The sequence below is a fragment of the Carcharodon carcharias genome, chromosome 10, assembly GCF_017639515.1.
Source record: "Carcharodon carcharias isolate sCarCar2 chromosome 10, sCarCar2.pri, whole genome shotgun sequence".
NCBI classification, from domain to species: domain Eukaryota; kingdom Metazoa; phylum Chordata; class Chondrichthyes; order Lamniformes; family Lamnidae; genus Carcharodon; species Carcharodon carcharias.
Window position 1 is genome coordinate 110,245,156 of NC_054476.1, and position 27,281 is coordinate 110,272,436.

Below are 27,281 nucleotides of genomic sequence, written 5' to 3' on the forward strand. Positions count from 1 at the left end.
AAATACTCCATTGATGTCATGAATAGTCGCTTTTGCTTCACCTTTGGAATTCAGCTGTATTGCCCATGTTTGGACTAAGGCTATAATGAACCAAGTGACCATGGCCAAACCCAATTGGGAATCAGCTACCAGGTTATTGGTAAGCAAGTGTAAGAAATGCGCTACATGTAGTTAGGGTTATAGCCTTGAACTCTAGCATCCAGTTATAGTGTTAAGGCAGGGATTGTAGAAGGATGAAGATGAAGTGACCCATGATATGTTCCCAAAAACAATGGACTCTTGCTCGTTTTGTGTTGACTAGCACCAAGATGTCATCTTATGACCAACTACCAAATCTATATTCAATGTTTAGAATCCTTTCTCATTCATTATAGATAAGACATAAGCAAAGGTAATCTTTCATGATGTTGATAGTGGTACTTTTCAGTGAATGTATTTAAACACACTTGTACCCATTGATTTATGGAGTGTTTGTCATTTGTAGTCTGAATCAATCCCATTTATCTTGCAGAGCACAGATAACATGGGAATAACTGCCTGTGCACAATTGTTCACCAAAGGTCTCGATCTACTCATGCATTGTTGCACAGTACAAGCCTAGTCATGATGACTGCTTTGTGTACAGGGTACATAGTAACATATTGGTTATACTACTAGATGAGCAACCCAGAAGTCAAGAATCAAAATGCCTTGTGGGATTTGTAAAATTAAAATCACTGAATTGGTAATTTGTGAACCATTAATGGTTAACTAATTTTCCCTCTCAAAGCAGAAGCTGACATCTGACTTGGTCTGGCTTGAATATGACTCCAGTCCTAGTCTAGCTCGCTGTTAATGCCCTGCATGATGGGCACTAAGTATTGGTTTGCCAGTGGTTGCACAAATGCTAAGAATATTCTTTATGAAAGGTGTGCGTGTGTTCCAAGTGCAAAGGTAGGAACAAGTTTTGAAATACCGTGGTGGCACCATTTGGTGTGACAGCCAGCCAAAATGCTTTCTAAAACCAAATTGGATGACTGACAAAGCATTGCATTTTGCACTCATCACTGACAATGTAATGCAGTCAGTTAGGAACACATTTGGGGATTAACTAGAAAAATAATCTCAGAGCTAGCAGATAACAGTTCCAGAATGATCCTGTTTGTCTAAACACTGAGCATTAAATGAGAATGAATCATCTCAATTGGACATAGGAACAGGAGGAGGCCATTCAGCCTCTCGAATCTCTTCCACCCTTCAATTAGATTTTGGCTAATCTGTATCTTAACTCCATCTACCAGCCTTGAATCTGTAACACTTTAACGCCCATGCCAAACAAAAATCTATCAATCTCAGTTTTACAATTTTTTAGTTGACGCCCTCAACAGATCTTCTTGGGGACAGACTTCCAGATTTTCACAATCCTGAAGTAGAGAGTCCTGATGGCAGCATCTCTGAACAACCTAGCTCTAATCCTAAGGTTATCTGCCCTGGTTATGACTTCACCACCAGAAGAAATAGGGTAGTGCGATGAAATCAATATTTTTTTGGATTTTTTTTTGTCTATATGTTTGAAATTTTTCACCTGTGGGCAGTGACCCTTAGTTGACTGGAAATTGTAACATTTAGGATACAGAGTGTACTAAGGGTTGATGCATATGACTCTGTCTCAAGGCAGGAGGCTAAACCCTGTTGGGAGATATCATAGGGCAAAGGTCAGTTTAAGGGTCAGTGAACAGCAGTTAGTCGGGAGCAGATGATGAGGAAGTTCGACTCCATGCAGCCTAAGGTGCTGCTGTTAGCTCAATGTTGCTGAGGGGCCTGGGGCTCAGAGAAGTCCTGGGAGCTGTTTGGTAGCTCCGTGCTGCTAAGAATTGGGGCTCGGGGAAGCCCAGAAGTAGTTTTAGGCAGCAGCGCGGTTAAGAAGGGACCACTGTGTTGTGCACTTGCGATGCCATAGCATACAAGACTATGGGCCTAGTGCTGGAAAATGGGATTAGAATAGTTAGGTACTTGTTTGACTGGCGCAGATTCGATGGGCCAAAGAGCCTTTTTCTATGCTGTAGACCTCTATGACTCTGAGAAGCTGGGGTAGTGCCTGGGTTTAGATGCCGGAGTGAGGCTTAGGCAACCCGATAGGGTAGAAGTAGGGGGGAGCATTCTTGGCAGGAGGTCAGCTCAGCTGGAAATGAGACCAAGGCGGCTGAACCTAAGAGAAGATTTGAGAGAAATCTGGAATAGTGTGCCTTTTTAGCTAAGATTGTACCTGTGCAACTCTGGTAGAGTTGAGCTGCATTTGGCTGGGGATCAGACTAGCTCTTGAAAGATAGGTGCTGAAATCCCTCCGGAGGAAGGCAGACTTTTAAAGAATTTTTGTGACTGACTGACATCTGGGTGTGTTGCTGAGAAAATTCAGGGGACCTGTCTTGGTGCCTATCATTTAAGGTGCAGTTTGTGGTGTGTTTGTCTGTTAATTTATATTTTACCTTGTTTAAAGGTAAAGTTTCTTCTATTTGTTTAAAACCGTGGAATCCTGTGGCATTATTCTTTTAGTAAGTACCTGGGATTTCAAATTTTGTCTACTTTCACAAAAAGAATGGTTACTGGTCCCTAACTGAATTGTAACAATCTGTGGGGAGAGGGGAAGCGGTAGGCATGGTGGGGTTTGTCCAGGATCGTAACAGCCGATGGGCAGAAACTATCAACTCTGTGTAATCATAAAAAATATATTGATTAGATTATCCCTTAATCTTCTATGCTCAAAGGAATACAAATCTTGTCTACATGCTTTGGCCTTTTAATTTAACTCTTGTAGCCCTGGTATCTTGCTGGTGAATCTGCACTGCAATACACAGTTAGCATACTCCTTCATGTCGTGTGGGGCCCAGAATAAAGCATGGTGCTCTAGAGAATCATATAATTGTAATACAACTTCCATGTAACTTTCTATTTCATCTCTCGAGATAAATGGCAACTTTTAATTGAGTTTTGTTCTGGACAAGAGGGGACTTTATTTAAACAGTCCTGATTTCTCCTTTCACCACCCAAGTGTAAATAGAAAAGTGGTTTGATTTGCTTCCCTCTTTATAAGCAGTGGCAAATTTCCCAACCCTTCATTTTTGGTGTGATCCAATTTTCTATTAACCCCACAGCAAACTTGAGCTAGGATGAACTCAAAGGATTAGTTTATTTGCGTATACTCAAAACGCTGGAGAATTGCAAAGTAGCCTCCTGTACATTCATACAGTAAAAGAGGGATAGAGAAAAGAAAGATTTACAGGGCAAAGACCACAAAGAAAAGAATTATTGTTTCACTTAGTCCCTTGACAGTTTTTCTTTAATCTATCCAGCAGCTTATCTTAGCTTTTATGGCTATCTACTGGCTGAACAATTTCAGAGTTATAAGCCATGGCCAAAGATGGAACCAGTGAGTTTTCAGTGGTGATGGAGGAAGAGCTGAAACCTTGAGGGACAACAGTTGCTTATAGGTGGAGGACACTTCAGGAAGAGGAGACCTGTGTTTCCTTCTAAGTACATGAGAAAGGCAACGGGAAACCATCACATGTATTCTTTTCCCTAGTCATTTTGCTCATTGAAATTGAAAATGGGAGACTCATAGCAGCACCTGAAGAAGAAAACACAGGACCGTGAGGCATGGAGAAATAGGTAGAGATCCTGTGCTTGGGCAGATCACCACTACATTCGGCAGCATTTAGTGATTTCTCTACTTTGATCCTTAAATTTCTGCTCTGACAATTCCTAGCTCCTTTTAGACAATATTCTGATCTATCTACCTTCGGTCCAAAGTGGATGACTTGCACTTCTCCACACTGAACTCCATCTACTACACTTGTGTCCACTCATTTAATCTATTAATATTCCTCGTCCCCATCGACATTAATTACTGTGCCTCCTATCCAGTTGTAATCAACAGATTTGGAAACACAGCACTCTTTTTATTAATTTGTGGGATGTGGGCTTCACAGGCTGAGCCAGCATTTATTGCTCATTCCTAGTGAGGATGGTGATAGTGAGGGGAACCTCCAGGTGGTGGCGTTCCCATCTGTCTGCCCTTGTCCTTCTAGGCGCTAGTGGTCGTGGGTTTGGAAGGTGCTGTCTAAGGAGCCTTGGTGAATTCCTGCAGTGCATCTTATAGATGGTACACACTGCTGCTACTGTGCGTCGGTGATTCAGTGATGGTAATGCCATTGAACCTCAAAGGGTGCTGGTTGGATTCTCTCTTGTTGGAGATGGCCATTGCCTGACACTCGTGTGGCGCGGATGTTACTTGCCATTTGTCAGCCCAAGTCTGGTTTTGCTGCATTTGGATATGTTTCGTATCTGAGGATTCACGAATGGTGCTGAACATTGTGCAATGATCAGCGAACATCCTCACTTCTGACCTTATGAAGGTCATTGATGAAGCAGCTGAAGATGGTTGGGCCTTGGACACTACCCCGAGGAGCTCCTGCAGTGATGTCCTGGAGCTGAGATAACTGACCTCCAACAACCCCAACCATCTTCCTTTGTACTAAGTAGGACTCCAACCAGCAGAGAATTTTCCCCCTGATTTCCATTGACTTCAGTTTTGCTTGGGCTCCTTGATGCCACACTCAGTCAAATGCGGCCTTGATATCCAGGACAGTCACTCTCACCTCACCTTGGAAGTTCAGCCCTTTTGTCTATTTTTGAACCAAGGCTGTAATGACGTCAGGAGTTGAGTGGCCCTGGCGGAAACCAAATTGGGCATCAGTGAGCAGGTTATTGCTAAGCAAGTGCTGCTTGATAGTACTGTTGATAACCCCTTCCATTAATTTACTGATGATGGAGAGTAGACTGATGGGGCGGTAATTGGTCAGGTTGGATTTGTCTTGCTTTTTGTGTACAGGACATACCTGGGCAATTTTCCACATAGCCGGGGAGATGCCAGTGTTGTAGTTGTACTGGAACAGCTTGGCCAGGGGTGTGGCAAGTTCTGGAGCACAAGTCTTCAGTACTATTGCCGGAATATTGTCAAGGCCCATAGCCTTTGCAGTATCCAGTGCCTTCAGCCATTTCTTGATATCATGTGGAGTGAATCGAATTGGCTGAAGAATGGCATCTGTGATGCTGGGTACCTCTGGAGGAGGCTGAGATGGATCATCCACTCAGCACTTCTGACTGAAGATTGTTGCGAATGCTTCAGCCTTATCTTTTGTACTGATGGGGATATTTGTGGAGCTGCCTCCTCCTATTCCATCATTTATAAATATAGCGAAAATTTGAGGTCCCAGTGTGGATCCCTGGAGAACACTAATAATTTTATCTACACGCTATCTCTACACTCCTCTATCTCCCCACCCATGTCAATAGTTTGCCTCCAATTCCATATACTCTCATAGCATAGGAACATAGGAACAGGTGAAGGCCTTTCAGCCCGTCGAGTCTGCTCCGTCATTCAATATGATCATGGCTGATCGAATACTTCAATGCCTTTTAACCACATTATCCCCATAACTATTTACGTTATTGTTAATCAGAAATTTATAAATCTCTACCTTAAACATACTCAATGATTCAGTTTCCACGGCCCTCTGGGGTAGAGAATTCCAAAGATTCACAATCCTCTGAGTAAAGAAATTTCTCCTCATCTCGGTCCTAAGTGGCTTCCCCCTTATTTTAAAATTGTGCCCCCCAGTTCTAGACTCCCCAACCAGCGGAAATATCTTACCTGCAATCTATCCTGTCTATTCCTTTAAGTATTTTGTAGGTTTCAGTGAGGTCACCTCTCATTCTTTGAAACTCTAGAGAATACAGGACTTGAGTATTGTTGAAAAAAGAGACATGTCAAAACCTTTTATCTTGCGCTCATCAGGACACTGGCAAGAACACCAATATAAGGGGGAAAACAACAATTTATACTGTATACGAAGAGACTGCTGATTGGTTGGCAAGTGGCATTGCCATGAAGAACGCACCACTGATGGTGACTGACAGTTAACTGCTAAACATTGTTTGAAATTTAAACCAGGCAGCTTGACCATTGTCATGAGGAATGAGTCAGCCAATGGCTATCACTTATTTAGCTGAAACAGGCGCAATGTATGTACATGTTCTTTCTGTCTGCAAAGAACAGGGCCGTGTATATTAATATATGTAGCTTCCAGTACACACACATGCCACACTGCGAGCCTGACTAACCAATTTAAATTGGTTGTCAGAGTAATTTTTAGCACAATGAGGATTATTTAGAAGATGTTGTCCAATCGCGGAATCACATCTAATGTTGGACACTGTATTTTGAGTTTTGCAAGCACTGGCTGGTTGGGTACAATCTGTAGCCTGCCTGTTGTGAACAGCAGCTGGGGCATGCTGTTTGACACAATCCGCCAGTCTTTGGGACATATGGCTACATACCTAGCATCACACTGGCTCTGAAATTCATATATACATTACTATTTGTGTGATAGGCAGAATGTCTTTTTGGCTTGACAGCAGCATCCTGTTAGTGGCAATTATCACTTGTGTTGCTACTGCATAGTAGCAGCCTGAAACAGCTAGCTTCACCTGTTCAAATTTTTGAGATACCTTGCCCTTTCAGGGTAATCTGAAGTAGACTGGGCACTTTTCAGGGCCGAAAGTGACAGCCTTAGGCTCTTTGAGTTTGCATGATATAGAGCATGAAATGATTTGATCAGGGTAGCCATTATCCTGCAGGATGCCTTTGATGCCCCTATTTCAGCATCAAGCTTGCATGGTGAGCAAATGGCTCAGGTAAAAGCAAAATACTGCAGATGCTGGAATTCTGAAACAAAAACAAAATGCTGGAAAAACTCAGCCAGTCTAACAGCATCTCTGGAGAGAAAAACGAGAGTTAACGTTTTGAGTCCATATGACTTCTTCAGAGTCATGGCTCGGGCCCATTTACAAGGTTGCCAATAAGACCAATCTTATAGCGTGTGGAACTGTAAAAATCCCAATGCCTATATTGACCAGTGAAGGTAGGCTTGCGATAGACTGGTAGAGAATCCTCTGGCAGATTTCTCAACTAGCATGCCAAGGAAAGGGAGTTAATTTGCCTGCTCCATTTCACAGGTGAATTGAACGCAGGATGGAGCCCATTAAGTCATATAAAGAAATTGCTATATGCAGCTGCGGATTTAAATATAGCAAGCATATCATCCACTTATTGGAAATATGTGAGGGGTAAGAAGTTATGTGTCATTCCATCGAAGACACATTTTTCATGGAACCCAACAAAGATATTTGCAAGAGCTGGGCCTAGAGGGAATCCCATGGCAACACCATCTATTTGGGCATACATGGTGTTATTAAAACTGAACTCAACTGCACGAAGTTGCTGAGTTCATAAGTTCAGTGAATACTGATTCATGCAGTGGTGGCAGGTGTCAGTCAGGCGCGCAGTGTGGCACGTTTGTGTGTACTGGAAGCTACATATATTAATACGCAGGGCCCTGTTCTTTGCAAACAGAAAGAACATATACATACATTGCATCTGATTTAGCTAAGCAAAATATGTGACAGCCATTCATTGATTCCTCAGGGCAATGCCTTGACCAATCAGGGTCAAGCTGCCTGGTTTAAATTCCAAACCATGCTTGGCAGTTAACTGTCAGTCACTATCAGTGGTGCATTCTTCATGGTAACACCACTTGCTAACCAATCAGCACTCTTCACATGCAGTATAAATTGTTGCTTTCCCTTTTATATTGGTATTCTTGAGTGTCCTGATGAGTGAGACAAAAAGCATAGACATGTCTCTTCTTTCGGTATTACATTTGTTGAATCCGCCACTATCAACATCCTGGGGATTACCATTAACCAGAAATTGAACTGGACCAGCCATATAAATACTGCATCGACGAGCAACTCAGAGGCTGAGAACTCTGCAGCAACTAACCCCCCCCAAAACTTGTGAACCATCTACAAGGCATATGTTAGGAATGTGACGGAATACACTCCATTTGTATGGAGGAGTGGAATTGAAGCCAAAATTGGATCAGCCATGATCTTATTGAATGGCGGAGCAGGCCATATGAGCCAAATAGCCTAACCTTGCTCCTAATTTATATGTTCGTTTGAGTGCAGCTCCAATAACACTCGAAGCTTGACACCATCCAAAGCATTCTGCTTGATTGACACCCCACCCACTACCTCCAACATTCATTCACTCACTCCAGCAGCGAGACACAGTGGCAGCAGTGTATACCATCTACAAGATGCACTGCAGCAAATTACCAAGGGTCCTTTGACAGCACCTTCTAAACCCGCTCGAAGGACACGGGCAGCAGATGCATAGGAACACTACCACCTGCAAGTTCCCCGCCAAGCCATACACCGTCTTCACTTGGAACTGTATTGCAAATCCTTCACTGTCACTGGGTCAAATTCCTGGAACTCCCCTTCCTAACAGCACTGTGGGCGTACCTACACTGCATGGACTGCAGAGGTTCAAGAAGGTGCGCAATTAGGGATGGGCAATAAATGCTAGCCTAGCCAGTGATGTCAATACCCTGTGAAAGAATGTAAAATAATCGATGATTGTTTCACAGTTACCATTACTGGGACTAGCTTTCAGTTGCAATTTTTAAAAATTGTATTTAAATTCCATCAGCTGCCCTGATGGGATTATATTGGTTAAAATTTGTAAAGGAAGTAATTAGGTTTCTTTTCACATGATTTGTTCTTTAGAAGCCCATGCTCAGTTACACTGTTCCTAATAACAGGTTCTGTAACTTCCCACAAATGCCACACTAATAAGCCTACCATTTCCTAGTTTATCTCTTATGCTTTTTAGATAATGAAGTGGTATTAGCAATTCCCCAATCCAAGGGGACAGCTTTTGAAATGTGTTTTGGAAGGTCCTGACTAAAAGATCAACAATTTCCTCACTACTTTCCATACCCTGGGGTGGAAATTATTAAGCTCTGGCAGTTTGTTCATTTATTTAGATTTGTTATTTTCATCATTACTTTATTAAAGCTAGTAAGTTCCTATGTTTGATTTATTTTCCTTTCTTTTGTGTGTTTGATATTTTCTTCTCATCTTCTGCTATGAAGACTGATACTGAGTTCAGACCCCACCACATTCTGGGTGCAGATGTTTCTCCTCAATTCACTTCTGATCCTTCTGGCAATTACTTTAAAATTGCTTACTGGTTACTGATCTCTCTACTAAGATAAATAGATCCTTCCTACTCTATCTAGCCCCTCATAATTAGATACGGTTCCCCTCGGGTTCCTGTGTTCCAAGGAAAACACCTCTAGCCTATCCAGACAGCCCCATAGCTAGATTTCTCAATCTCTGGCAACTGCCTTGTTAATCTCCTGCCTCCTCTCTAGTATGATCTCACCCACCCTGTAATGTGGTGACTATAACTGTTTTATCTTAGTGTAGTAATATTTTCTTGTATTCTCTGTTTGCACCTCTAGCCAGTTTCTTTGATTTTCTTTGTGCTTTATATCTCTTTCCATTTGTGAAATCTCTACTGTTGCATGCGTGTAAGCTTTGAGTTTTATACTATCCTTCACTTCTCTTGTTGATGCTGGAGAGTCCCTGGAGATAATGTGCTTGGATTTCTAGTGAACAGTCCGTTAAGGTGCATGCAAAAATTTGCTGCAGAAACTCAAGGTATTGAGAATTTTAAGGCAATCATTGATGAAGAATTTAATGAAAAAAAAGAAATAAAAGGTACTTCTAGGGGACAACTGTCAATTTAGGGAGATGTATGATTTTGAATCCAAGTTATGTAAGTTTGTCAAATTCACTGATTCTGATATTGGGGAGAGGAGGCAGTTGAATCATCCAGATCAAATCCTACCAAGGCAACAGGAGAATTTAAGGTCAACTAATTAAATAAAGTCTAGAATAAAAATTCTAGTGAATCAAATTCTAATGTCCTTTAGGGATGGAAATCTACTAGCCCTGCCATATCTTGCTTGCAGGTCACTCCAGACCCACAACAATGTAGGTGACTCTTAACTGCCTTCAGAAATGGCCTAGTAAACCACTCAGTATTGAAGCAGGCAGCTTACTACCCATCTTCTCGAAGGCAATTATGTTTGATCAATAAATGTTGACCTTATCAACGCCCACGCCCCGTGAATGATTTTTTTTAAAAAAAAGACCTGGGCAAAATTTGCTCATGGTCAGAACTCTAGTGAATCTTAATACCACATTTGAAGGAATAAACATGTATCGTTTACTCAATGAATGGTGTTGAATTGACTATGGAAGAAGTTGAAAGAGACCTGGAATGAGTATAGACTCCACGTCCAGCCATTTTAGTACAGTAATCAAAGCAAATGTAATCTGTCAAAATTAATCAGCAAATGAATGATGCCTACCTACCATTAGACTTTGCCCGCGCCTATTTAATTTCCGTGAGACTGTGTGCTGCACGCTGCTGCAAGTGGGAGATGAAGGGTACTGCACCCTCTACAGGGAATGCAACTGCATTTCCTTAATCATTTATATTGAAGGATTAAAGATTGAATGGTGCAGAATCTAAACCAGGAAGCATAGGTTAGAATTTTGAATTCAGTGTCATGTCAGATACAGAAAGGAGGAAAGAATGCAGAGATACAGCGGGGTTGTGGGGGTGGGGGGGCAGGGGGGGTTGTGAGGGAGAAAAGATTGGATTGAGAGAGAAGAAATATAGTTTTTAAAAAATGGAAGAATCAAACCTGAAGGAGTCAGACTCTAGACTTGTAGGAGATAATGTTCACTACCAGAGATGAAGTTGGCAGTGCATCATTAAAAAAGGTTGCTTGTACAGAAATGGGCAAGCTCCAAATGAATTAGTCTGTAACTACCATATGAAATAGAGGGACTTTATTGTGCTCAGTGTACTTATGATGAGTGTGACAGCAAGATGCTATTTTCTTGAGGCAAATGGCAGATTGACGCATCTCGCATAGTAACTTCTGGATTTTTGCATTTAATCACATGCCTGTCATTGCCTGAATTTGTGGTATGATTGAAGCAGAAATAACAGTGAGCGCCATGTATAACACTTACCTTGATAGAAAATTCTGGCCTATTAATGAGTCACATTGCTTAAAGTCAAAATATCAGAGAAGGTCATGCGGGAACTGTACAGGGCTCTGGTTACATCTTGAGTTTATTTCTGGTTACCAAGCCACTCTGGAACAGCAAAGGGAATATCACACAAAGCTGACTTCTGCTGGCAAAAAGTCAAGTTTAGACCTGATAGCAAAAACAATCTTTTTACCAGAGTCATATTATCTAGAAGACCAGTCCAAATGTTAGTGGAGAAATAAATTGTATAATTCGAGGTTTCTGTGGAAGATGACCTCCATCAGTCCTGATTGTTGTGAACAGCTTAATGTTGCATTACACTACCGAGCACTCATTTATATAGCAACTTTAATGCTTAAAGATGGAAAGTCACTTAATAAATGAAGTCCATGAGGGAACAAATGACAAACCATGAAAGTGAACAGGACAGGTGACTCTGGACTTCATTAAAAAGACACTTTTGAAGATGGTTTCTAAAAATGGAATGCTAGTTGGCTTCAAGACAGGAAGCAGAGAATGGGGGTTAAGGGTAGTTATTCAGAGTGGCAGAAGATGGGAAGTGGTGTTCAACAAAGGAATTGCAGGGACCACTGCTGTTCACAATTTACATCAAAGATTTGGATTTTGGAATCAAAAACACAATTTCTAAAATTAGGGATGCTAACAAATGGGGAGGGGAGGGAGTCTAGTCAATATTGAGGAGGACTGCAACAAATTACAGGGGAACATTAATGAACTTGCAGAACAGGCAAATAATTGATGAATGAAGTTCAACCCAAATAAATACATGGTGGTACATTTTGATAGGAAGAATAAGGAGGTCACTTATTACTTGGAAGGTGGATGTCTGATGGGGCAGAGGAACACGAGAATATCAGAGTACAAATACATCAATCAAAGTTGTACCGTAGGATAGCATAGCTTCTTAAAAAAAAAAACAAGCACTAGGTTTTATTTCTAGAAGGATAGAATTGAAAAGTAGGGAAGTTATGCTAAATCTATTTCAAACCTTGTTTATATCACACTTACTGTACTGTGTACTGTTCTGATTGCTGTATTACAAAAATGTTATAAAGGAACTGGAGAGGATGCAGCGAAAGTTTACAATAATGATACCAGAAATATGTGGGTATACATTTCAGAAAAGAGTTATCAGGCTGCACCTCTTCTCTCGGATAAAGAAGGCTGAGGTCTGACCTAATTGTGAATTTCTAATTATGAAAGGCTCTGATGGAGTCGATACTGAGAGAATCTTTCTTTTTGTATAGAAGAGCATAACTAGAGATGGTAAGACTGTAAGATGGTCACCAAGAAATCCAATAGGAAATATAGAAGAAACTTTTTATCCAAAGACTGGTGAGAATGTGGAACTCGCTACCACGGAGTGGTTGAAGCGAATGGTATAGATGCATTTAAGGGAAAACTAGACAAGCATATGAAGGAGCAAGGAATAGAGGAATAGATGGTAGGATTAGATGAAGAAAGATGAGAGGAGTCTTGAATGGTGCATAAACACCAGCATGGACTGCTTAGGCTGATTGCTCTGCTTTTGTTGTATATTCTATGTAAACAAAAAAGATGCAGGTGTTTAGGGAAGGAGTTGCAGAAAAGGCATAAATGGTTGAAGATCTGTTAGCAGGCACAGCTGTTGTTACTCTGAAATCCATGCTCAGATTACATTCCCTGCCAGATTTCAGACCACTGGTTGGAACACAAACACACATACCTTTCATTTAAAAAAAACTATTCTTGGCATTTGACCATCACTGTATGACACTCCCACTTTGTACCTTCCATAAATTTGAGATCATCCAAAACTCTGCTGCCCGTATTTTAACTCATACCAAATCCTGTTCCACTATCACCCCTGTTCTCACTGACCTACATTGGCTCCCGGTCAAGTAATCTCTTGATTTTAAAATTCTCTTTCATGTTTTCAAATCCCTCGGCTCGCTCCTTCCTATCTCTATAATCTCCTCCATCCCTATAACTCTCTGATATGTGTAGTCCTCTAATTCTGGCCTCTTGTGCATCCCTGATTTTAATTGCTCCTCCACTGGTGGCCGTTCCTTCAATTGCCTGTGTCATGCCTAGGCATGTCATATTCATGACTTTAAACATGGCCTGTGCTCGCATGGAATCTTCTGAAACAGGCTTTGTTTATTTAAAAATGGGCCTGATGAACTGTTAAGGTGGCTGCCAAGGGATTCAGGCGACCTTTGCAACTTCAACATAGTTTATCGAGCTCTGGAAAGTCCTGAATTGAATCATAATGAGTGCAACTCTCTCCCTTCGAATGGACATGCCTAGACAGCACTCTTTTGTGAAATTCACGCCTGCCATTTTTGAAGCTTGCTTCAAAAGACAGAGCCAATGAACTCCTAGACTCTGTCTCCAGGTTTGCAGTGTAAAAACGAAAGCTGACGAGACCAGTTATCCACAAGTTGAGTGTGAAAGATCATCATTGTATATCAATGGTGTGTAGCATGTGACTGAAATTGGTTCTCTGATACTGAAACCCTTTTATCCCAAAACTCAGAGGCATGGGCAGTTTGCAGAATAACACCAACAAAACAACAGCTGCAGAGAATGCTGGTGCCACCTTTGCCTTTTAAGATTTGAGAGGCTTAAAAGTTTTTTTAAAGTATCCCAGCCTGATTCCAAAGCTCTGAGGTCTGAAATTGGACCTCCTGACACAATAGCCATGAGTGCTTGACTTCATGACCTGCTGACCTAGCCTTCTCTGCAAAAGATCCCTACAATTATCTTGATATCTGTCCTCCATCCATCAGAACTTAGCTGAGCTACAATTCAAGACTGGGAAAAAGCTTCCTCCTTCACTCGGAAAGACACGTGAATGATTGACTATTCTTTTGGTTTAATACTTGTAGAAATGCACTATCTTCTTCAGCTGTATATTTCTTTTGTGCATGGTGACTGTAGTAGCATTTAGTTCTTTCAGGGTGTATGTGTGTGAATAAGTAATCCTCCTTGTTTAAACTCAGAAAAGTCTGCTGCTGGTAAATTAAATTGACTACACTCTAACGGACGTTTAGAAACATACCTACCTTTTCAGAAATAAACCACACTGATTATGGACAGAAGGGAAATGAATTGTGGGTTTCTGTTTATCTCTCCTCCCCTCTCTGTAGCGCCTGGAATACCCTTGCCATACCTCTCCGCCTCTCTACCTCGCTTTCCTCTTTTAAGTCACTCTTTAAAACCTACCTATATGACCAAGCTTTTGGTCATCTGACCTAATACCTCCTTATTTGGCTGAATGTTATACTACGTTTTATAATGCTCCTGTGAAGTGCCTTGGGACATTTTATTACATTAAAGGCACTAAATAAATATAGATTGTTTGTTGTATTATTTATTGCCCATCACTGAGGGCATAAAGTGTTGGGCAGGTGTCATATCTAGGCCACATCTGTAAGGACATAAGAACATAAGAAATAGGAGCAGGAGTAGGCCATTCAGCCCTGCCATTTAATAAGATCATGGCTGATCTGCCCCAGGCCTCAACTCCTCTTTTGTACCAATTCCTCATAGCCCTCAACTCCCCAATATTTCAAAAATCTATCTACTTCCTCTTTAAATACTTTCAGTGATCTACAACTCTGGGGCAGAGAATTCCAGACACACTCTACCCGCTGATAGAAGAAATTCCTTCTCATCAGTTTTAAATGAGAGCCCCCTTATTATGTAACTATATCTCCTAGTTCAAGATTCTCCCACTAGTGGAAACATCTCAACATCTACCCTGTCAAGTCCCCTCAGAATCTTGTACGTTTCAATAAGATCACCCCTCATTCTTCTAAACTCTAATGAATATAGGCCTAGTCTGTTAGCCGTTCTTGGCAAGTCAACCCCTTCACCCCAGGAATCAGCCTAGTGAATCTTTTTTGAACTGCCTCCAATGCCAGTATATCCCTTCTTTAAATACGGGGACCAGAACCGTACACAGTACACCAGGTGCAGCCTCACCAACACCCTGTACAGTTGTAATAAGTATTATGACACAGCAGTTAGTAAAGACTGAGTTGTTTAAATCCCAGAGGGAAACTTGAATAACTGTCAAAACCTACATTTTCCATTGGTATGTTTGAAATGCAGCTCTGAATTCGGAATTAAAACCAAGCCCCCAGAGGTTTTTTATATAAAACTAAATTAAACATTTATTAATTTAACAACTAATTAAACACATACAAATGTCCACAAATTACTATCATAATAATTTGTAAACAAATCCCCAAATTAATCACTCCCAGGTAAATCTTCATCAAGGCAACAATAACCCATAGAGTAAACAGACACTTGGCAAAGCACATTTGACCGTACAAATTCAAAATGAGTTTCCTTGCAAATTGGTTCCTTTGCAGACAGTTGTAGGCTGACAGGCTGGTTAGATCTTAAATGCCTCTGACACACGCACACAAACTCCTTTCTGTTTATACCTAGCTTCCCTTTTGATTGTATTTCCATTATGTTACTAGGTTTTTAATTTTACCTCTCCTAACAATTAACCCTTTCATTCCACCAATTTTATTAGTAAGCTGAAAAAAAGACACTGCTTGAAAGATTTCACCCATTCTTTTGAATGGTTTATTCAGAATATATGTGTGTGTGTATATATATATATATATATATATATATATATATATAAAATGTATCAATAGAAATCCTGCCAACTACTGGTAACATGTATAATCCGTAGATTAAATGGCTGTAATAATAGACCCCACCTGAAAAGTCTTGTACTTTTGTCTCAATGTGTCCAAAAACTTCAAAGGATTATGGTCTGTATAAACAGTTGTTTCTGATTAATTGTTTGCAACATAAATTTCAAAATGCTGCAAATGCTAACACCAAACACACTGTCTCTTTTTCGATCGTTGAATATCTTCTCTGTAGTATATTCTGCTTCCATGCAAAATACTCATCGGTTTTTCAATTCCAGTGATGTCATCTTGTAACAGGATGGCCTCGATGCCTATGTCGCTTGCGTCAATGGCCAACTTAAATTACTTGGTATGATTGGATACTGCCAAAACTGGTGTCATAGTTAATATAGATTTCAAATTATCGAATGACTTCTGACATTCCATTGAAACTTCTTGTTTTTTAATAGTTCAATCAGTGGAGCAACCATTTAGCTAATATTTGGTATAAATTTCCGGTAAAACCCACACATGCCCAGAAATCTCAAAACTTCTCCTTTTGTTGTAGGCACTGGGAAATCCACGATAGCCTTGACTTCCGCATCTCTTGGAGCTACCTTTGCATGTCCAATGGTATGGCCTAGATACATAACTTGCGCTTTTTCAAATTCACTTTTAGCCAAGTTCATCACCAAATTAGCTTCTTGTAATCAAGAAAAAAGTTCTTCCAGATGCTGTAAATTCTCCTCTCACGTCTGACTGAAAACGATCAAATCGTCAATATAAACGGCACAAATGCTTAGACCTGCAATTACTTTGCCAGTCTTTGAAATGTCGCAGTGCATTCTTCACACCAAATGGCACGAGTTAAAACTGATATAATCCATTTGTCTTCACAAAAGTCAATATCTCCTTTGCTCTCTCCGACAACAGTACCTGCCAATATCCTTTTAACAAGTCAATCTTTGTGATAAATTTCGATTGTCCCACTTTCTCAATGCAATCTCCCAATCGTAGTGTAGGATAGGAATCCACTTTTGTCACTACATTCACCATTCGATGGTCCACACACACTCTTTGTGTTCCATCCATTTTCGGTGCCAGCACAATAGGCGAACTTCAGTTACTGCAACTAGACTCAATGATATCATTTTAAAGCATTGAAATCAATTTCTTTATGTACTTGTGATATCTTTGCCAGATTTAATCTATAAGGGTTATAGATCATCTTATTGAAGATGAAACTTGTATAGACACATTATGTATAACTAAATTTGTCTTTCCTAACTGATAACCAGGGAAAGAGTAGGGCCCATAAGGGACCAAGGGGGCAATCTATGGGTGGAGCCAGAGCACATCGCTAGAGTGTTAAATGAATACTTCACGTCAGTCTTCACCCAAGAGAATGAGGATGAAGGTATCGAACTCGGAGAGAGAGACTGAGAGGTTCTTGAGCATATTGGTATAGGGAGTGACAAGGTATTGGAGGTGTTGGCAGGCTTAAAAGTGGACAGATCTTCAGGTCCAGATGATTTGTGTCCCAGACTGCTGAGGGAGGCAAGGGAGGAGATCGCAGGGGCTCTGACCCAAATTTTTAATTCCTCTATGGCCACGGGGGAGGTGCCAGAGGACTGGAGAACAGCTAATGTGGTTCCGCTATTTAAGAAGGGTTGTAGAGAGAAGCCAGGGAACTACAGGCCAGTGAGTCCCATGTCAGTGGTAGGGAAACTATTGGAGAAATTTCTGAAGGAGAGTATCTATCTCCACTTGGAGAGGCAGGGTTTGATCAGGGATAGTCAGCATAGCTTTGTCAAAGGGAGGTCATGCCTAACAAATTTGATTGAATTTTTTGAGGAGGTGACCAGGTGTGTAGATGAGGCTAGTGCAGTTGATGTAGTTTATATGGATTCCAGCAAAGCCTTTGACAAGGTCCCACATGGGAGACTTATAAAGAAGGCAAATGCACATGGGATACAGGGTAATTTGATAAGGTGGATTCAGAATTGACTTAGTTGTAAGAGGCAGAGGGTGATGACAGAAGGATGCTTTAGTGACTGGAAGCCAGTGTCCAATGGCGTACCACAGGGATCTGTGCTGGGTCCCCTATTATTTGTCATTTATATAAACGGCATCGATGACTATGTGGGAGGTAGGATTAGTAAGTTTGCAGATGACACAAAGATTGGCCGGCTGGTTAACTGTGAGGTTGAGTATCTTGAGCTACAGGATGATATAGATGGGATGGTCAAATGGGCAGATAAGTGGCAGATGGAATTTAACCCTGAAAAGTGTGAGGTGATACACTTTGGAAGGAGTAATGTAACAAGGAAGTATTCAATGAATGGCATGACATTAGGAAGTTCTGAGGAACAAAGGGACCTTGACGTGTGTGTCTGTAGATCTCTGAAGGTGGAGGGGCATGTTAGTGGGGTGGTGAAAAAGGCATAAGGGACACTTGCCTTTATCAATCGAGGCATAGATTACAAAAGTCGGGAGGGCATGTTGGAGTTGTATAGAACCTTGGTGAGGCCACAGCTGGGGTACTGTGTGCAGTTCTGGTCACCACATTATAGGAGGAATGTGATTGCACTGGAGAGTGTGCAGAGGAGATTCACCAGGATGTTGCCTAGGATGAAACATTTAAGTTATGAAGAGAGGTTGGATAGACTTGGGTTGTTTTCGTTGGAGCAGAGAAGACTGAGGGGAGACCTGATCAAGGTGTACAAGATTATGAGGGGCATGGACAGGGTGGATAGGGAGCAGCTGTTCCCCTTAGTTGAAGGGTCAGTCACAAGGGGACATAAGTTCACGGTGAGGGGCAGGAGGTTTAGGGGGGATGTGAGGAAGAACTTTTTTTACCCAGAGGGTGGCGACAGTCTGGAGTGCACTGCCTCGGAGGGTGGTGGAGGTGGGTTGCCTCACATCCTTTAGAAAGTACCTGGATGAGCACTTGGCACGTCATAACATTCAAGGCTATGGGCCATGTACTGGTAAATGGGATTAGGTAGGTAGGTCAGGTGTTTCTCACGTGTCGGTGCAGACTCAATGGGCCGAAGGGCCGCTTCTGCACTATGATTCTGTGATTTCCACTAGTAGGTTTGCATGACTGCAATAGCTTTTATGAATCACTTTGACACTTGTTTGGAAGGTAACTCAATATTTCATTTAAATTTTCAAGTCCCCCCTCATTATCCAATTTGATTCGAGGAAAATCAGCTTGAGTCCTGCACTTCAACCTCTTTCTCACCATTTCCCTTTGTCTTTCTAATTCCTAAATGCCCCCCCATTGGAATTTTATGAGCAATCCTCAGCCTGTCATTTCTATAGCCAACTGGGGTAACAATCTGATGCACCCCACTTCAGCTTTCATTTGCTGAGACAAGATCTGGCTTCCATTTTCTCATTAAAATATCTCCCTTAAGGTAATAAGATACTGGCATACATTTTGCTTCTGTTTCTGAGTAAGCTCCCTGATATAACTGTTTTAATTGCAGATCATTTTTCTGTAACTCTGTTAACCTCCTTGAGTTAAACACTTCAGCTGGATTGTCCTGTAATCTTTCCTCCTGAACAATGTTATCAAACAGTGCCAGCTAATTGGATTTCAACACCTTTTTGCCTTTGAACTGCCTGCCCTTCTTGTTTTTCTTGTTTCAACCTGTGTGCCTGTGATCTTGTTATCACACAATCTGGAAACAATCCAGAATACACCTGTATCATCTCTGCTGAAAACACTTCTACAGGCTGCTCAACTACCATAGGCATCACCCACATCTGTGACCCAGCTATATCATTACCCAGAATAAATTGAACCCCTGCAAGCGCCACTTCAACAATAACTTCACCTGTCCTCCATTTGCTCTTTAAATTTACCTTCCACAATGGAGATTTAGCATCTCCATGAACCTCACTTATTATCACCCCTGTTCCTGCAATACTCCCTCTGAATGACAAATATTGCTACCCCACAACATTAAGGATTGACTGGCCCCTGTGTCTCTTAAAATTTTAACATCTTTACCTACTTCACCCTGTAGACATGAAAAGACTTTCTCTTCACACAAAAAGTCTTTAAACATCTCTGTAACCTGCTTCTCAGAATTCTCTTGTGTAAATTGTGAACACATTCCTACTTCTTGACCTATCACTGACTCTTCCTTTTTTACTTGTACACAAACCACTTGTTTTTCCTGTGCCTGAACCTCAGAACCCACAGTACTTTTACTTCCAGAACTTTTCTGCCCTAATTCCAACAGATTTTCCCTGCAACTTCCTATTCACGTGCCCCACTTTATTACAATGAAAACACCTCAATTTTCGAATGTCACTCCTACTCTCAGCACCTTCCTTTTTATCAGATAAAAAAACTACTGGGAATTTCCAGCTACTCCTCTTCCCTGAATACGTACCTTCCTTTCACCTTCCTACCTTCTATCCTTTTCTGATTTGGAAGGGTGATGAAGAAAAGGTTTAGCTCTATGAACTAACTCATAAACATCAGCTATCTCTGCTGCTTGTCTTACTATTTGGACCCTCTTCCTCCACATGAGTTCTCACTACCAAAGGAATTGAATCTTTAAATTCCTCCGAAAGATTTACCCCTCTAAGAGCTTCATATATTGTCTCTGTTTTTAACACCCGTATCCACCTGTCAAAATTACTTTGTTTTACACACTCAAACTCAATATAAGTTTGCCCAGGCTGTTTTCTCATATCCCTAAACTTCTGCCTGTATGCTTCAGGAACTCATATGCACTCAAAATAGCCTTTTTCACCACATCATAATTCACTGAAACTTTTTCAGCCTGTGAAACATATACCTCATGCGCTCTACCCACCAACCTGGATTGCATCAACAATGTCCAGTACCTTTGTGGTCATTTCATCTGTTTAGCTATCTTCTCAAATGAAATAAAGAATGCTTCAATATCTTTTTCATCAAACTTGGGAAGAACTTGTACACACTTAAGCATCTCCCCACTGGGTTTTAGGTTAAAGGTTTTTGCATCATCAGAACTCTCAGAATCTGAGATCTCTTTTTTAGCTTCCAACCTTTTAAGCAGGTGTTACCTTTCTCTTTTTTTCTCTTTCCCTTGTCTCTCTTTGTTTATCCTTCTCTCTCGTCTGAAATTCCAGTTCCAGCTTCCTTTCTTTCTTCTGCCTTTCTCCTTTGAAATGTCCTTTGTCTTTCCTTTGCTTCAAATTCACGTTTTTTCAGTCCCTTGTTCAAGTTCAAGCATCTTCATTTGTAACTGAAACCTCACTACCTCCAGCTGTGACTCACTGGTGTCAAATAGCACTTCCGACTATAGATGCTGTGCTATACCTTTAATTATATCTGTTTTCCTAGACCTCGCAGGTAACCCCAATTGTAATTCATCTGCCAACACTGTTAACTTACTCATAGTTATTTTTTGTAACCCAACTGAGAGCTATATCTTCTACTCCCAGACAAGTCTTAGCAATTGTGAAAGCCATCTCGCAGGCCGGTCGGGAGTGGGCACAGAGCCAATTACCGCCCACAATCAGCCATTTTAAGTGGGTGAGCCAATTAAGGCCCGCCCAGTATGACGCACGCCCATTAGCGCTCAGTATTACCTGTGTGCGCAGGAGGAGGAAGGAGAGTTGGGGCCTGCGTGCGAAAGAGCACAGAAATCTCCCCGAGGCACGGATTAAATTTGGAATGAAAGTTTTCATTAAAGGCAGAAAAAAATTATTTAGACATATCCCCTTGTGTGACAGTGTCACATGAGCTGCGACATGTTTATGAGGTGTGAAAATTTTTTTTATTTATTCAATTAAACCTTCATGAAACCTCTTCCCGCCTGTGGGTGAGGTTTCTTGAAAAATGTGAAGACTGCTTGGGCTCATTGCCTGCCCACCAACCTTAAGGTTGGGCGGGCAGCCCTGCCAATATATTTAATTGGCTTAATAATGGCCTTAACAGGCCTTTGACAGTTTGGGCGCGCAACTGACTCCGCTGCGTGCCCGTCGAACGGAAGATCAGAATGACACACAGTGACGTAATGCTAACTTTTTTGTTTGATGCACAAGAACACCCAGATCCCTCTGTGCTGTACTTTATTGGAGTCTCTCTGAATTTAAATAATAGGCTGGCTTTTGATTCTTTCAACGGAAGTGCATGACCTCACACTTTCTTACATTAAACTCCATCTGCCAAGTTTTTGCCGACTCACTCAACCTATTTATATCCCCTTGCAGATTTCTTATGTCCTCATCATGACATGCCCTCCCATCTATTTTTGTATCGTCAGCAAATTTGGATACATTACACTCTGCCCCCACCTCCTTTATTAGTCACTAATATAGATAGTAAATAATTGAGGCCCTAGGACTGACCCTTGTGGCGCTCCACTAATTACGTCTTTCTAACCTGAAAAAGACCCATTAATCCCGACTCCATGTCTTCTGTGTGTTAACCAATCCTCAATCCATGATAAAACATTACTCCCAATACCGTGGGCTCCTATCTTGTGCAATAATCTTTTACGTGGCACCTTTTCGAATGATTTCTGGAAATCCAAATGTACTGCATCTGCCAGCTCCTCTTTGACAGCTCTGCTTGTTATATTCTCAAAGAACTCTAGCAAACTTGTCAAACATGATTTTCTTTTCACAAAACCATGTTGACTCTGTTTGATTGCATTAAGCTTTTCTAAATGCCCTATTTCTTCCTTAATAATGGACTCTAGTATTTTCCCAACGACAGACGTTAGGCTGACTAGCCTATAGTTTCCTGTTTTTTGTCTCCCTCCTTTCTTGAACAAGGGCGTCACATTAGCGGTTTTCCAATCTGCTGGGACCCTTCCGGAATCCAGTGAGTTCTGGAATATTTCGACCAATGCCTCCACTAATTCTGCAGCCACTTCCTTTAAAATTCTTGGATGCAGGCCGTTAGGTCCTGGCAGCTTGTCTGCCTTTAGTCCTATTAGTTGGTCAAATACTTTGTCCCTTATGATAGAGACTGTTACAAGATCTTTCCTCCCATTAGTTCCTTGCTTATCTGATATCTTTGTTGCATGACAGTTTCCGTTCCCTAAAAGGAATTTAGTCAACTAGTCAAGTTTCTGTGAGTTTTCAAGGATACTTGCTGACCTACAAATTAGGTGATTTTTAAGATCTGCATAATTTCTCCCTGCGTTGTTTATCTCTACATACGCTGCTACCTTTGGAAGTCTTCCTGTCTCTTTCGATATCCCGTCTAACCTATCGCGTCAACTCCCAGACCCTGTTTCTATCTCCCATGTACTTTGAACCTACTCCTGCACCCGTTTGATTGCTCTTCTCACCTTGGGTCCATTTTGTGTAACATGGATCAGCTATAGGACAGTAAATGAATGTATGTGAAAGCCAAAGTGATATAAGGAGACGAAAGGCACAGAGGCATAGATCTAAAAAAATTGGATGCAAATGGATAATATTTGATAAAATGACTAAAAAGTCATAGAGTAAGAGAGGTCCACAGCAAAGAAAAAGGCCCTTTGGCCCATCGAGCCTGCGCCGATCAAACAAGTATCTATTCTAATCCCATTTTCCAACACTAGGCCCATAGCCTTGTATGCCATGGCATCGCAACTGCACATCCAAATACTCCCTAAATGTTATGAGGGTTTCTCCCTCTACCACCCTTTCAGGCAGTGAGTTCCAGATTCCCACCACCCTCTGGGTGAAAAAATTCTTCCCCACATCCCATCGAAACCCCCTGCCCCTAACCTTAAATCTGGTTATTGATCCCCCCCACCAAGGGGAAAAGTTCTTTCCTGTCTACCCTATCTATGCCCCTCATAATTTTATACACCTCAATCATATCCCTCCCTCAATCTCCTCTGCTCCAGGAAAAATAACCCCAGCCTATCCAATTTCTCCTCATAACTAAAACTCTCTAGCCCAGGTAGCACCCTGGTGAATCTCCTCTGCAGTATCTCTAGTGCAATCATATCCTTCCTATAATGCAGATTCCAGAACTGCACGCAATACTCTTGCTGTGGCCTAACCAGCATTTTATACAGTTCCAGCATAACCTTCCTGCTCTTATATTCTTTGCCTCGGCTCATGAAGGCAAGTATCCCATATGCCTTCTTAATTATCTTTTCTACCTGTCCCACTACCTTAAGGGACTGGTGGACATGTACACCAAGGTTCTTCTGATTCTCAGTACTTCCCAAGGTCCTACCATTCATCGTGTATTCCTGCGCCTTGTTTGTCCTGCCCAAGTGCATCACCTCAAATTTATCCGGATTAAATTCCATTTGCCACTGATCAGCCCATCTGACCAGCCCATTTATATCCTCCTGTAATCTAAGGCTATCCTCCTTACTATTTATCACCTCACCAATTTTCGTGTCGTCTGTGAACTTACTGATCAACCCTCCTACATTTAAGTCTAAATTGTTTATATATACCATAAACAGCAAGGGACCCAACACCGATCCCTGTGGAACCCCACTGGACACAGGCATCCAGTCACAAAAACAACCCTTGACCATCACCCTCTGCTTTCTGCCAATTCTGGATCCAATTTGCCAAATTGCCTTGGATCCCATGGGCTCTTATCTTTGTTATCAGTCTCCTTTGCAGGACTTTATCAAAAGCCTTGCTGAAGACCAAGTAGACTACGTCAAATGCATTGCCCTCATCTACACACCTGGTCACCTCTTTGAAAAATTCAATCAAATTGGTTAGATGTGTGTGTATATATATGTTGACATCGATGACCCTCAATGGTTCACACTCGGTCAATCACTTTTGAAATTCAACAATGTTGTCAGCAGACAAGTCAGCCTTTCTCTACCTGCCATGCCTCTCAGAAAATGGGACGAGTAGCTATTTTTAACATTTTCTGTGTTGGCTCCCTTGACCAGTTTCTTCTCTTCTAGCTTGTTTTTATAATTATCTTTGTCCAATGTTATCCATTTGGAATCGTCTTTATCTTTATTCTCTGGTATTGCTTTCAGTGTTGCTCACTGGGTATAACTAACAACGTTAACTTAAACACATTGGGATGTTTCATTATGCTGAAGTTAACAGGAGCATTTTGAAACAAAGAATGAACCAAGCCACATGAGATGTTATGTCAGATTGATTAAAAGCTTGGTCAAAGAGGTAGGTTTTAAGGAGTGTCTTAAAGGAGGAAAGTGAAATAGAGAGGTGTTGCGAGGGTATTGCAGAGTTTGGGGCCTTGACCACTGAAGGCACGGCTGTCGATGTGGAGCAGTTATAATTAGGCATGCAAAAGAGGCCAGAATTATAGGAGTGCAGATATCTTGGAGGGTTGTGGAGCTGGAGAACATTAGAGAAATACCATGTCGTCAAACAGTGTGACCTCTAGCTCACCACCTGTAAGGCTATAGGTGTCTCGCTAGCTTCTATTATTGTGATTGGGTATAAGGTGGCCTAATTAAGAAACTGATGATTGAACTGGGCTGTATAGTTTAATGATTAATGACTTATAAACACATCTGTCATCAATGCACTAAAGTACTTGAAGCCTTTAATTTTCACTTGGGTTGTTTCTGATCAACAAGGGACAAGATGGACTAAATAGCTTCCAACTCTATAGAAGTTCAGTTCAAGTTTCGAAAGCAGTCCATGGAGTTGTGCCTGCATTTTATGGCCTGAATCTTATCAATGCAAATGTTTTCTATTTTTATTTGATTGCAGCGCAATCTCTTTTTAATGAATTTTTTTAATTCTTTCACGGGATGTGGGCATTGCTAGTTCAGCCAGCATTTATTGCCCATCCCTGAGTGCCCTCGAGAACTGCCGCCTTGAACCGCTGCAGTCTACTCAAAATTGAAGGTTCTCTTATCCTATAATAGTTGGATTAAATATGAAACACCATGGAGCTGAAATTGTATTGTGCTGTTTTTGTCAAAACTCATGATGTCCCTGTTAATTTGTCCACAGGTAGCAGTACTGCTTGTCTTGTAATCCTGGACAGGCAGAAACGCTGTTTGTACACGGCTAACCTGGGAGACTCAGGCTTTCTCATAGTGCGTGATGGGAGGATTATACACAGGTCAGATGAGCAACAGCATTACTTCAACACTCCCTTTCAACTGGCAATCGCACCCCCTGAGGCCCAAGATTCAATACTCAATGATAGGTAAGAGGAGCTATGTGCATGGTATTCATGTGATAGCATGGTGAAGAATGAGTGAGTGAGGAAACGGAATATGTCACTGTGTGATCAAGTCTGCTCAAGTCTGATATGAGCATACGAATTAGAAGCAGAAGTAAGCCACTTGGCCCCTCGAGCCTGCTCTGTTATTCAATAAAATCATGGCTGATCTGATTGTAACTCCACATTCCCACCTATCCCTGATAATGTTTCTCCCTCTTGCTTATCAAGAATCGATCTAACTCTGCCTTAAAAATATCAAAGACTCTGCTTCACCGCATGTTGAGGAATAGAATTCCAAAGACTCTTGAGCCTGGGAAAAAGAATTTCTCCTTATCGCTGTCTTAAATGAGCGATCACTTATTTTTAAACAGTGACCCCTAGTTCTAGATTCTCTCACATGAGGAAACATTCTCTCCACATCCACCCTGTCAAGACCCCTCAGGATCTTATATATTTCAATCACGTTTCAATTTCTCTTACTCTTCTAAACTCCAGTGGACACAAACCTAGTCTGTACAACCTTTCCTCATAAGACAAACCCACCCATTCCAGATATTAGTCTAATAAATCTTCTGTGAACTGCTTCCAATGTATTTACATCTTTCCTTAATTAAGGAGAGCAATACTGTACACAGTATTCCAGATGTGGTCTCACCAGTGCCCTGTACAACTGAAGCATAACCTCCCTGCTTTTGTATTGAATTCCACTCGCAATAAAGATTAACATTCTACTAGCTTTCCTAATTACTTGCTGTACCTGCATAATAACCTTTTGTGATTCATGCAGTCGGACACCCAGATCTCTCTGTATTTGAGCTCTGCAATCTTTCTCCATTTAGATAATATGCTTTTTTATTCTTCCTGTCAAAATGGACCATTTCACATTTTCCCGTATTATATCCCATTTGCCAAATCTTTGCCCGCTCACTTAACCGATCTATATCTCTTTGTAACCTCCTTTTGTCCTCTTCACATCTTTCTTTCCTACCTATCTTTGTGTCATCAGCAAATTTAGCAATCATGCCTTTATCCAAGTCATATATATAATTGTAAAAAGTTGAGGCTCTAGCACTGATCCCTTTGGCATACCACTCGTCACATGCCGCCAACCAGAACATAACATGAGGACATAAGGACTAGGAGCAGAAGTAGGCAATTCAGCCCTCAAGCCTGCCCTGCCATTCGTTACGATCATGGCTGATCTCATTTCGGCCTCAACTCCAATTTCCCGCCCGCTCCCCATAACCTTTCAACCCATTACTAATTAAAAATCTGTCTATCTCTTCCTTAAATTTATTCAGCATCCCAGCATCCACTGCCCTCTGAGGTAGTGAATTCCACAGATTCACGACCCTTTGAGAAAAGTAATTCTTCCTCATCTCTGATTTAAATCTACCACCCCTTAGCCTAAAACTATGGCCTCTCATTCTAGAATGCCCTACAAGGGGAAACAT

General features: G+C 41.3%; 1 protein-coding gene across 1 annotated transcript in view; it reads left to right on the plus strand.

The window, feature by feature from the left end:
- Window positions 1-27,281, plus strand: part of LOC121283620 (protein phosphatase PTC7 homolog) — a 263,565-nt gene that overhangs the window by 204,527 nt on the left and 31,757 nt on the right. The window contains exon 3 of the mRNA XM_041198395.1: window positions 25,611-25,809. Within this exon, the coding sequence (XP_041054329.1) occupies window positions 25,611-25,809 (199 nt within the window). The remainder of the gene's footprint in view (window positions 1-25,610; window positions 25,810-27,281) is intronic.